General features: G+C 45.9%; 1 protein-coding gene across 10 annotated transcripts in view; it reads right to left on the bottom strand.

Moving 5' to 3' along the window:
* LOC110514547 (GRAM domain-containing protein 2A) overlaps positions 1-11,911 on the bottom strand; it is a 31,527-nt gene extending 19,616 nt beyond the window's left edge. For 4 of the 10 annotated variants that reach the window (XM_090223042.1, XM_036981375.2, XM_090223045.1 and 1 more), the window contains exons 1-2: positions 11,603-11,907; positions 4,312-4,425 (exon numbers count right to left, since the gene is read on the bottom strand). In XM_090223042.1, the coding sequence (XP_090079168.1) occupies positions 4,312-4,425; positions 11,603-11,721 (233 nt within the window). In that variant the 5' untranslated portion in view covers positions 11,722-11,907. Of the gene's footprint in view, positions 1-4,311; positions 4,426-7,849; positions 8,165-10,154; positions 10,542-11,602 lie in introns of those variants that run through there. The other 6 variants (XM_090223044.1, XM_036981377.2, XM_036981378.2 and 3 more) reach the window with 5 other exon arrangements.
* Between the last annotated feature and the right edge of the window lie 223 nt (positions 11,912-12,134).

Consider the following 12,134-nt stretch of genomic DNA (forward strand, 5'->3'; position numbering starts at 1 on the left):
ATTACAATGTTGTAATGATTTAATGTTTATAAAAAGGTTCTAAAATGTTTAGACAAAAGTATAGACAATATGCTTGCTCCACTCCTCTAGATATTTATTGTCATCAACAGGTGCTAAGAGTAGTGGCAACACGTTTATTACCTTGAACAACAAAGCTGATATCTGTAGTGGGTAGGCACCATATTAGAGAGGTGGGTGAGTTGTTGGCTACAGTTTGTCCCTCTGCCTGCCTGCCTGCCTGTTGGAGGCTGGCTATAAATAACAGCTGGTCCTGTTCCCAGGTGGAGGGAAGCATGGTTATTGAAAAACACAGGCACTGTGTTCTGTTTCTGTCTCTCCTGTTCTTTTCATCCATCTCCCTGCAGTAAACTACTGGAATACATCCTCTCTCCTGTTCTTTTCATCCATCTCCCTCTCCCTGCAGTAAACTACAGGAATACATCCTCTCTCCTGTTCTTTTCATCCATCTCCCTCTCCCTGCAGTAAACTACTGGAATACATCCTCTCTCCTGTTCTTTTCATCCATCTCCCTGCAGCAAACTACTGGAATACATCCTCTCTCCTGTTCTTTTCATCCATCTCCCTGCAGTCAACTACTGGAATACATCCTCTCTCCTGTTCTTTTCATCCATCTCCCTGTAGTCAACTACTGGAATACATCCTATCTCCTGTTATTTTCATCCATCTCCATCTCCCTGCAGTAAACTACTGGAATATATCCTCTCTCCTGTTCTTTTCCTCCATCTCCCTCTCCCTGCAGTAAACTACTGGAATACATCCTATCTCCTGTTCTTTTCATCCATCTCCCTGCAGTCAACTACTGGAATACATCCTCTCTCCTGTTCTTTTCATCCATCTCCCTGCAGTCAACTACTGGAATACATCCTCTCTCCTGTTCTTTTCATCCATCTCCCTGCAGTAAACTACTGGAATACATCCTCTCTCCTGTTATTTTCATCCATCTCCCTGCAGTCAACTACTGGAATACATCCTCTCTCCTGTTCTTTTCATCCATCTCCCTCTCCCTGCAGTAAACTACTGGAATACATCCTCTCTCCTGTTCTTTTCATCCATCTCCCTGCAGTCAACTACTGGAATACATCCTCTCTCCTGTTCTTTTCATCCATCTCCCTCTCCCTGCAGTAAACTACTGGAATACATCCTCTCTCCTGTTCTTTTCATCCATCTCCCTGCAGTAAACTACTGGAATACAACGTTTAGATATTTGAAGACATAAAGATACCAAGACTAATCTGAATAACAATATTCAAGCCCAGCAGAGTCCAACAGTTCAAAATCTATCAAACATATATTTCCCCTGTCTTACCTGTACCTTAGTCATCAGGTTGAAAATAAAACAGGACATTGATTTCTGCAGGAGCGTTGTTTATCTTCCTGTGAGAAGTGGAAGGTGTAACCATGGCTACAGTGTGTGTATATCTGTGTCTCAAAGTGTCCTTGGCTGCGGCGCTGAATGGCATAGCTAATTACAAGCCTGAGGAATGATACATTAGAAAGGGAATACCTCCCTCAGGCAGACAAAGACAGATTCACTGTCAATAATTCAGCTGAAGAAAAGAGAAAATGGGACAACGAGCACTGTGAGGTCAATGCCATAACATACCTCTGTGTCGTTCTGATATTTACTTGAACAATCACCTTTCCATTTGTAATTTGGCTGAACTATCACCTTTAGGACAGAAACCTAGCGTCTGCATTCATCTAAAACCATAGGAAAGGTGACGCAACATGGTGGACACTGGCCAGCCATTTTCTTTCCCATCAATTCATGAAGGAAACAAAATAAGGAAAATAAATCCACTGTAGACCAATGAGACGCACCCATGAAAATAAATCCACTGTAGACCAATGAGACGCACCCATGAAAATAAATCCACTGTAGACCAATGAGACGCACCCATGAAAATAAATCCACTGTAGACCAATGAGACGCACCCATGAAAATAAATCCACTGTAGACCAATGAGACGCACCCATGAAAATAAATCCACTGTAGACCAATGAGACCCACCCATGAAAATAAATCCACTGTAGACCAATGAGACACACCCATGAACAACACAGTTCAGAGTTCCCACCCACTAGTCAATGACAGAGAGAACACATCACAGTCACAACACACTGCAGTAGCCTACCCTGCTAAATCCCATCCCAGGACAGCTTCACCAGGATTAGAATGCCCTTCCTGCCTTAGATCCTGGTTATATAAGCCCCAACAGCTCCACAGTTAGAGCATCCTATTCCCTATATAGTGCACTCCTTTAGACCAGAGTCCCATAGCAATATAGTGAATAGGGTGTGGCATTTGGGACTCTAGAGTACAACCTGTCAACGCCACATGGAGTCAGGTGACACCACCACCGTGACGAGGAGTCAGGTTCCACCACCACCGTGACGTGGAGTCAGGTTACACCACCACCGTGACGAGGAGTCAGGTTACACCACCACCGTGACGAGGAGTCAGGTTACAACACCACCGTGACGTGGAGTCAGGTTACACCACCACTGTGACGTGGAGTCAGGTTACACCACCACTGTGACGTGGAGTCAGGTTACACCACCACTGTGACGTGGAGTCAGGTTACACCACCACTGTGACGTGGAGTCAGGTTACACCACCACCGTGACGTGGAGTCAAGTGACACCACCGTGATGTGGAGTCAGGTTACACCACCACCGTGACGTGGAGTCAGGTTACACCACCACCGTGACGAGGAGTCAGGTTACACCACCACCGTGATGTGGAGTCAGGTTACACCACCGTGATGTGGAGTCAGGTAACACCACCGTGACGTGTAGTCAGGTGACACCACCGTGACGTGTAGTCAGGTGACACCACCGTGACGTGGAGTCAGGTGACACCACCGTGATGTGGAGTCAGGTTACAACACCACCGTGACGTGGAGTCAGGTTACAACACCACCGTGACGTGGAGTCAGGTTACAACACCACCGTGACGTGGAGTCAGGTTACAACACCACCGTGACGTGGAGTCAGGTGACACCACCGTGACGTGGAGTCAGGTGACACCACCGTGACGTGGAGTCAGGTGACACCACCGTGACGTGGAGTCAGGTGACACCACCGTGACGTGGAGTCAGGTGACACCACCGTGACCTATCCACCCCCAGACTGTAGCTTTCCTCACGTAGCCGTCTCGTAACCCACCGTAGCAGGAATGTAAGAGACAAAAGCGGATTCAGACAACATTAAGCCTGAAGGGTTGTCTGGCTGCTTGTGTTAATAGTCTATACAGAGGACCTGTCTGTCTGGCTGCTTGTGTGAAATAGTCTATACAGAGGACCTGTCTGTCTGGCTGCTTGTGTTAATAGTCTATACAGAGGACCTGTCTGTCTGGCTGCTTGTGTGAAATAGTCTTTACAGAGGACCTGTCTGTCTGTCTGCTTGTGTGAAATAGTCTATACAGAGGACCTGTCTGGCTGCGTGTGTGAAATAGTCTATACAGAGGACCTGTCTGTCTGTGTGAAATAGTCTATACAGAGGACCTGTCTGTCTGTGTGAAATAGTCTATACAGAGGACCTGTCTGTCTGGCTGCTTGTGTGAAATAGTCTATACAGAGGACCTGTCTGTCTGGCTGCTTGTGTGAAATAGTCTTTACAGAGGACCTGTCTGTCTGTCTGCTTGTGTGAAATAGTCTATACAGAGGACCTGTCTGGCTGCGTGTGTGAAATAGTCTATACAGAGGACCTGTCTGTCTGTGTGAAATAGTCTATACAGAGGACCTGTCTGTCTGTGTGAAATAGTCTATACAGAGGACCTGTCTGTCTGTGTGAAATAGTCTATACAGAGGACCTGTCTGTCTGTGTGAAATAGTCTATACAGAGGACCTGTCTGTCTGTGTGAAATAGTCTATACAGAGGACCTGTCTGTCTGTGTCTAATAGTCTATACAGAGGACCTGTCTGTCTGTGTGTAATAGTCTATACAGTGGACCTGTCTGTCTGTGTGTAATAGTCTATACAGAGGACCTGTCTGTCTGTGTGTAATAGTCTATACAGAGGACCTGTCTGTCTGTGTGTAATAGTCTATACAGAGGACCTGTCTGTCTGTGTGTAATAGTCTATACAGAGGACCTGTCTGTCTGTGTGTAATAGTCTATACAGAGGACCTGTCTGTCTGTGTGTAATAGTCTATACAGTGGACCTGTCTGTCTGTGTGTAATAGTCTATACAGAGGACCTGTCTGTCTGTGTCTAATAGTCTATACAGAGGACCTGTCTGTATATAGATAAAGATCCTTTAAAAAAGTGTGTGTGTACATGTTACCTACCTGAATTGTGGATGGCCTCCTTGAGTATCCTGGTGTTTTGAGGTCTCCAGGTCCTGTGTTGAGATGAGGACTCCCTCTTCATTCTGCTCCTGGTGTTCCGTCATGATGTTGGGCCTGAACACACAGAGTTGAGCTGTCATCAGTTATCCACAGGTTCATGTGTCGTATTCTAACACAGCTCATATTGATGCGTGGACACACCCATTCATGCAAATTCTACATCAATATACAAGCGAATAAACACAGGTTAATGAAGCTGTGCACAGGGCCTGGGTGACTTTCTCATGCTCTTTCATGCACACTGTCGAGCAACCACTTGTGCTCTTCAAACACACATGTGCACACCATTCCACTAACTCACACACACGTACGTACACTGGATGATACCGTGACCCTTTTGGGAGAAAGGCAGTAGTTACCACATCCTCTGTATAATCACAGGTGTGACTGACTGATAATAGCTTTGTGTTTTCTGGAAAACCCCTGACTCAGTCCGGCCATTTATCACATGCTGAGTTTCCTGCTTATTATCTCTAATTGGCCTGGTTCATTCCATCTGAACCAATGACTTCTCTGTACGAAAAAGCCTCTTCCTGTTGCGGAAGGTCCTAGTTCAATGGTTCCCACAGAAATCCCCCCACCCTGTCCATAACCAATGAACTGTAGCTGGCCAGTCAAAGTAGATGAGGCTGGTGAACAATAGGTTAATGGTTGCTGTATTCAACTATTCCAGCTGCAAACAGGTGTCTATGGTAAATGAAAAGTCATGAAACAGAAGCTAACTTTTTTTAGAATAAATGCAGATGGGAGAAAAGTAAAGTAATTAATCATAGCTCCACATTGGGGAATATGAGAGGGATCATCTTAAACCCCTCTTTACCTAAAGACATCTTTAATCCTCTTAAAACCTTCACTGACCGAGAGGGAGCAACTTCAGGGCTGGGTATCATCATTCCCAGAAAATGTCACCAAATTCTACGACCCGTTGGCGTGGATATTGTTTACCCATAATACCCTATTAAACCCCTCCATTCCCTGAACAGTCAGAAGATCAAGAGACATTTTGTCACGTCTTTGTGTGACTCGTTGTTTTCAATTGGACAAACAGAAAGTCATCAGGACAGCAGAACTGGAGGCCCTGACTTGTGCAGACTTGGTCTGATTTAACAGTGGGGCAGAGTGGTGGGGGGAGCCCTTTACCTTAAATTGCAGAGTGCAGACTTGGTCTGATTTAACAGTGGGGCAGAGTGGTGGGGGGAGCCCATTCCCTTAAGTTACAGAGTGGTGGGAGGAGCCCATTCCCTTAAGTTACAGAGTGGTGGGGGGAGCCCTTTCCCTTAAGTTACAGAGTGCAGACTTGGTCTGATTTAACAGTGGGGCAGAGTGGTGGGGGGAGCCCTTTACCTTAAGTTGCAGAGTGGTGGGGGGAGCCCTTTACCTTAAGTTACAGAGTGCAACTCTTGGTCTGATTTAACAGTGGGGCAGAGTGGTGGGGGGGAGCTCTTTCCCTTAAGTTGCAGAGTGCAGACTTGGTCTGATTTAACAGTGGGGCAGAGTGGTGGGGGGAGCCCTTTACCTTAAGTTGCAGAGTGCAGACTTGGTCTGATTTAACAGTGGGGCAGAGTGGTGGGGGGAGCCCTTTCCCTTAAGTTACAGAGTGCAACTCTTGGTCTGATTTAACAGTGGGGCAGAGGGGTGGGAGGAGCCCTTTACCTTAAATTGCAGAGTGCAGACTTGGTCTGATTTAACAGTGGGGCAGAGTGGTGGGGGGAGCCCTTTCCCTTAAGTTACAGAGTGCAACTCTTGGTCTGATTTAACAGTGGGGCAGAGTGGTGGGGGGGAGCTCTTTCCCTTAAGTTACAGAGTGCAGACTTGGTCTGATTTAACAGTGGGGCCGAGTGGTGGGGGGAGCCCTTTACCTTAAGTTACAGAGTGCAGACTTGGTCTGATTTAACAGTGGGGCAGAGTGGTGGGGGGAGCCCTTTACCTTAAGGTACAGAGTGCAATTCTTGGTCTGATTTAACAGTGGGGCAGAGTGGTGGGGGGGAGCTCTTTCCCTTAAGTTGCAGAGTGCAGACTTGGTCTGATTTAACAGTGGGGCAGAGTGGTGGGGGGAGCTCTTTCCCTTAAGTTGCAGAGTGCAGACTTGGTCTGATTTAACAGTGGGGCAGAGTGGTGGGAGGAGCCCTTTCCCTTAAGTTACAGAGTGGTGGGAGGAGCCCATTCTCTTAAGTTACAGAGTGGTGGGAGGAGCCCTTTCCCTTAAGTTACAGAGTGGTGGGAGGAGCCCATTCCCTTAAGTTACAGAGTGCAGACTTGGTCTGATTTAACAGTGGGGCAGAGGGGTGGGAGGAGCCCTTTCCCTTAAGTTACAGAGTGGTGGGGGGAGCCCTTTCCCTTAAGTTACAGAGTGGTGGGAGGAGCCCTTTCCCTTAAGTTACAGAGTGGTGGGAGGAGCCCTTTCCCTTAAGTTACAGAGTGCAGACTTGGTCTGATTTAACAGTGGGGCAGAGTGGTGGGGGGAGCCCTTTCCCTTAAGTTACAGAGTGCAGACTTGGTCTGATTTAACAGTGGGGCAGAGGGGTGGGAGGAGCCCTTTCCCTTAAGTTACAGAGTGGTGGGGGGAGCCCTTTCCCTTAAGTTACAGAGTGGTGGGAGGAGCCCTTTCCCTTAAGTTACAGAGTGGTGGGAGGAGCCTTTTCCCTTAAGTTACAGAGTGCAGACTTGGTCTGATTTAACAGTGGGGCAGAGTGGTGGGGGGAGCCCTTTACCTTAAGTTGCAGAGTGGTGGGGGGAGCCCTTTACCTTAAGTTACAGAGTGCAGACTTGGTCTGATTTAACAGTGGGGCAGAGTGGTGGGGGGAGCCCTTTCCCTTAAGTTACAGAGTGCAGACTTGGTCTGATTTAACAGTGGGGCAGAATCCTTTCCCTTAAGTTACAGAGTGGTGGGGGGAGCCCATTCCCTTAAGTTACAGAGTGGTGGGAGGAGCCCATTCCCTTAAGTTACAGAGTGCAGACTTGGTCTGATTTAACAGTGGGGCAGAGTGGTGGGGGGAGCCCATTCCCTTAAGTTACAGAGTGGTGGGAGGAGCCCATTCCCTTAAGTTACAGAGTGGTGGGAGGAGCCCATTCCCTTAAGTTACAGAGTGCAGACTTGGTCTGATTTAACAGTGGGGCAGAGTGGTGGGGGGAGCCCTTTACCTTAAGTTACAGAGTGGTGGGAGGAGCCCTTTACCTTAAGTTACAGAGTGGTGGGAGGAGCCCTTTACCTTAAGTTACAGAGTGCAGACTTTTCTGTGGACCAAGTCTCTGTGTTCTGTGAATGAGGCACAAACACAACCTGAAAATGTTGTTCAAGAGATGGTAGCCAACGCATCACAAGCTATGGAAGTTCTTGTCAATGTCAACTTCGGTTATAACAGAATGACCAGAAACAACATGAAAAATGGCACCAAGTTATGCAAACAAAAAATGGTTTGTGTGGTTGAGACACCAAGCAATGATGATCTGAGATGTTTAACTAGTTTGGAATACTTACAAGAAAACGATCTGTGGAATACGAATCCAAACGGACCTCTTGGCTCCTTGTATGGAGTACTCTCACTCTGACTTGGCTTATAACAGTGACAAAGGCCACACCATTGTCCATATATGAATGTTAAAATGTGAGCCTTCATCCCTCTCCTCCTCCTTGTCTTCCTGCTGATTAGGGCACATCTACAGAGCCATCACAAGACGTCCTCCAATCGAATTAACTCTAATCTAGTTAAGCTAGCTGCAGTTTCTAGGACCTCTACTGTTAAAGGTGCATCACACCATTTCTCCTTCACCTCCCTGTCTCGTGGTCTTCTCTAGAGAGACGGGGAAAGCAAACAAACAGGTGTGAGTCATGGACACAGTCTAATCTAACGGAGGCTATAGGCTGTCAAGGTCAATGACGTTCCAGGTAGAAGTTGCAATGAGCCAAAACAATACAACAACCTCTATAATCCAGTATATCATGATATCTAATTACACAATACAGTATAGTGATACATACTGTCCAGATCATGTCATATTTCATTGATGATGAAGCCATTCATATCATCCATCTTCTGTTAATGTTGACCAATATACTTCGTAAGCAGTCAGTGGAACCCTATACCTCCAAGTCTCACACTCTCTCTGTGGCCCCTCACACCCGAAGAGGCTGTGATGCGCTGCTCCCTCTTGATCGCAGATAGTGTCTGGTGGTGTCACTTTACTATAGGGTCAGACGGGGCTGAGAGAGGCAGGCCTCAACAAGGATCATTATCAATCTCAGCTATCTTATTCCAGAACAGCTGACGCTTACAAGAGTCAGCAATGGCAGGACAAATTGAAGTCTAAGCCAAACCATGGTCAATAAATTATCCATAAGAGCATGTATTAAAAAAGAACACAGAATGTGATCAACTATTTCTCCTCTCTCATGGTTCACCACAGCTGTGCAAACCAAAGGGCTTGTTCAAGCTGAACGCCTGCAGTCAGGTGGCCTATTAATTACAGTTGAGCTCAGTGAAGGTAAGGGAGGAAGTGGAGTTGGATTTAATAGGGGCCTGAGTACTTTAGCTACCACCTGCATCTGAGAAAGGCATGCTTTGCATAATTGGCTGCAGCTGGGTTATGTCATATTGTGGTCCTGATATGGCCTAATCGCTAATACATCTGTAGCCTCCATTATTATTAGTTATGAAGGCTAGTCCATATTTGTACCTGTTGCCTACATATGGACTAAAATCAGGCAAATTGTGATGCAGGTAGTTGTCTATGAAACCATAACACAAAGAAGGACTTTGGTCTGTGAGATACCGTATCCACACTGCTACACTACAAGCGGAGACTGTAGACTATATAGGCATCCTGGACCGGTTCTCTGGACCTGTTCTCTCCCCACAAGATAAACAAGATGACAATATGAGTGAAGGTTGGTCAATATCCTGTTTGTGAGTTTAACAGTTACTCTACAGAATCAGAGACAGGATGGACTTGTACTGCAAGGCCAGATCATTTGCAACAGGTTTTGTTTGACACATCTGCTTGCATGTGTACTGTAGCCTACATGTTTTAATGTTCTATGTTGATGTGTCTTGAACAATTCGTCACCACACAAAGTTCCCTTACAGGAAATAAAAATAATTTGAATTTCAAAAGGAGCTACATTGAGGGCTCCTTTCAAGCAAGCGTGTGTGTGTGTGTGTGTGTGTAGATGGTGACATCACTTGCGCCCATTCAAATGGCTCTGATTGGGTAGACTACTGTCTACAGCAAACAAGCGTCGACCAGTCGTCACTGACGCTTAGATTTAAACCACATAGTCTAAGATTTCCACAACTAATTAGATATAACCCCTTGGTGTTTGAATAATATGACTCAAATACGCAAATGGCATTAGTATTAATGTCTACCCTTATTTTAACCAAAAAACGTATTGTAAAAAAGTAGCATACTGTACCTACATTGTTCACAGTTTTTTGATCCTTTGTCAACAAATGCGAGCTTCAAATAATTTTCAGAAACAAATATATTGTAGGAATGTCACTCATTGAAAAGTATAGAGGCTAAAATGTGATAAATAAAATAAATCTGATCATTTTTATACAGTTATATGCCTGTAGGCTGTGATAAAGTATAAGGTATACAATCATGGTTATTGGCGGGATTTAGAAACTAGACTAATAACCTCCTTATACAGCCTGCCCTACTTCATACATCTGAGGTACTTACATTAGGGCCTAGATTCATTATAAACAACTTATGCGTTTGACAACTGTCAATAAAATATAGACGACAAACTCTAGAGATGAGAGAGACTGTCAACTCACGCAATCTTTGTCTTTACGAATAACCTTCCGCAACGTACCGCTGCACAGGTGGGCCAGTCGTCTTACTTTATTCAGCCGAAGTAACTGTCATGTCCTCCACAAGGTTGAATTGGTACCAGCCACAGCTTCACATGGTGTAAAGTAGCTATAGCGAAATATCCATGGGGGAAAAAAATTAGAATTGCGAAAAATGACCAAATTTGAAGCAAAGAGACATGCGGCGAGACAAGAAGCACTGGCCGCTTGTCATCTTGTTGCGCAGGGAATCCGTGAGGTTGGTTGAGAATACGCCACCGCTGTGTCATTCACGGTTTAGTAAAGCTTTGATCAACGGATTTAAAATAACCTAATCGTGTGATTACGCTCGCTTGTACTAATCGTAATGATACAACCGAATGCAATTTAAATCTATCTATTTTGTTATAGTCCAAGGCAGAACGTAACTGCACCTTTTCACCTTACTGAGTGGTGTAAGCAAATCACATTAGGCCTACCACAGTAGCCTTTTCAAGTAAGATGTTTATAATTGTTATATGAAGTTGATTCAGACTTTATATGGTAATACAACTGATAAACCCATGTCTGAGTTGAATAAATTATACATCAATAAAATGCCATATCATTTTCCTGAGTAGGCCTAAGGCCCCCCCAAATATAGCTGTATTTGGTCTGTCACAGTCCTAAAGTTATTTTAAATAACACTGCATATTGGTGTTATTTAGCTTGTGCAGGGAGGAAACTGTGCAAAGATCTGTGGTGCTGAAAACCCTGCTACTAGCATTTCCATCCTCTAAGGAACGCCATACCATCACAACCATGACTTTCTTTTACTCTCCATCCTGCTAATATTATTTCCTGCACCAGTTTCATATTGTTACTGTATTCCTTCTATTCAATGTACTCCTACCAGTACTTATAGGCTAACTGACTACCAGAACACATGAGTCTCTGATATCCTTGAACCTTTCTGTTGCCACTCTGAGGATGCACACTCACACTCACCCCCTTGAGCTCTATTAATCATGGAACAACGTCAGGGGTGAATAAAGTCAACGTAGAGGACAGACACAGTTTACACTGTGAATACACAACACCTGCCTGCGTGCTGTGAGCATACTAATAAACGTAGAGAAGAGGCTAGCATAGACCTTTACTAGTAGTGTAGAAGGTGGATGTTCCACAGCTCTAAGGTTCAAGGGAAAAGTCACATCAGTAAATAGAAGTTGTATCTCAGTTCAAGGAAGTCATTACACAAACCTCCACACTAGGAGAAATCCCACCGTTGTTCCTTATGTTTGGACTGTACAGGACGGTTTCTTCAACCCAAAATATGGCTACTACTGGACTAGAGTGGTTTTTAGTCCAGGAATGATCTTAATCTGGGTCTGAGAAACCGACCTAAGTATTGCCTCGCCAAAGAAAGTGAACAGGTAACAGGGCTGACTGACCTGGCTGGTATCTTCTGGTTGCAGGGACCATGGGGTCGGTGGTGGTGTCGGTGGTCCCGGCCTGTGGCCTCGTCGCCTGGCAGGGCCTCAGGGCTGGCTGCGTAGATAGTGCATCCCATTAACCCCTGTGCTGTCGGCCACCGTGCCCTTGACGTCGCAGAGCAAGAGGAGCCTCCGCTGCGTACTACCGTGCCGTACCGCGTCCCCACGTCGTCCCTGCCAGTGAGTCTCTACCCTGCTCCTCCTACTCCCAGGCGCCTGCTGTAAAAGCCATTGCCTCAGCACATCTCCGCCCTCTCTCCTCTAGCTAACCCCGCTCACCCCCCCCCCCCCCCTAGACCTTACACTCTCCCTCCCCCACTGAGAACACAGGAGATAATCAGATTTCACATTTACACTGAACAAAATCATCCTTGCATAATCTCTCCCCCGCTGTTGCAGCAGAATCATCACGTTGTTGCACGCGGAGCACCCTGGATGGGGAGAAGGGACTTGGGGGTGGGGTGGGGGGGTATTTAGGAAAATATCCTAA

This window comes from Oncorhynchus mykiss, chromosome 26 (genome assembly GCF_057628025.1).
Source record: "Oncorhynchus mykiss isolate SJ-2025 chromosome 26, ASM5762802v1, whole genome shotgun sequence".
Taxonomy (NCBI): domain Eukaryota; kingdom Metazoa; phylum Chordata; class Actinopteri; order Salmoniformes; family Salmonidae; genus Oncorhynchus; species Oncorhynchus mykiss.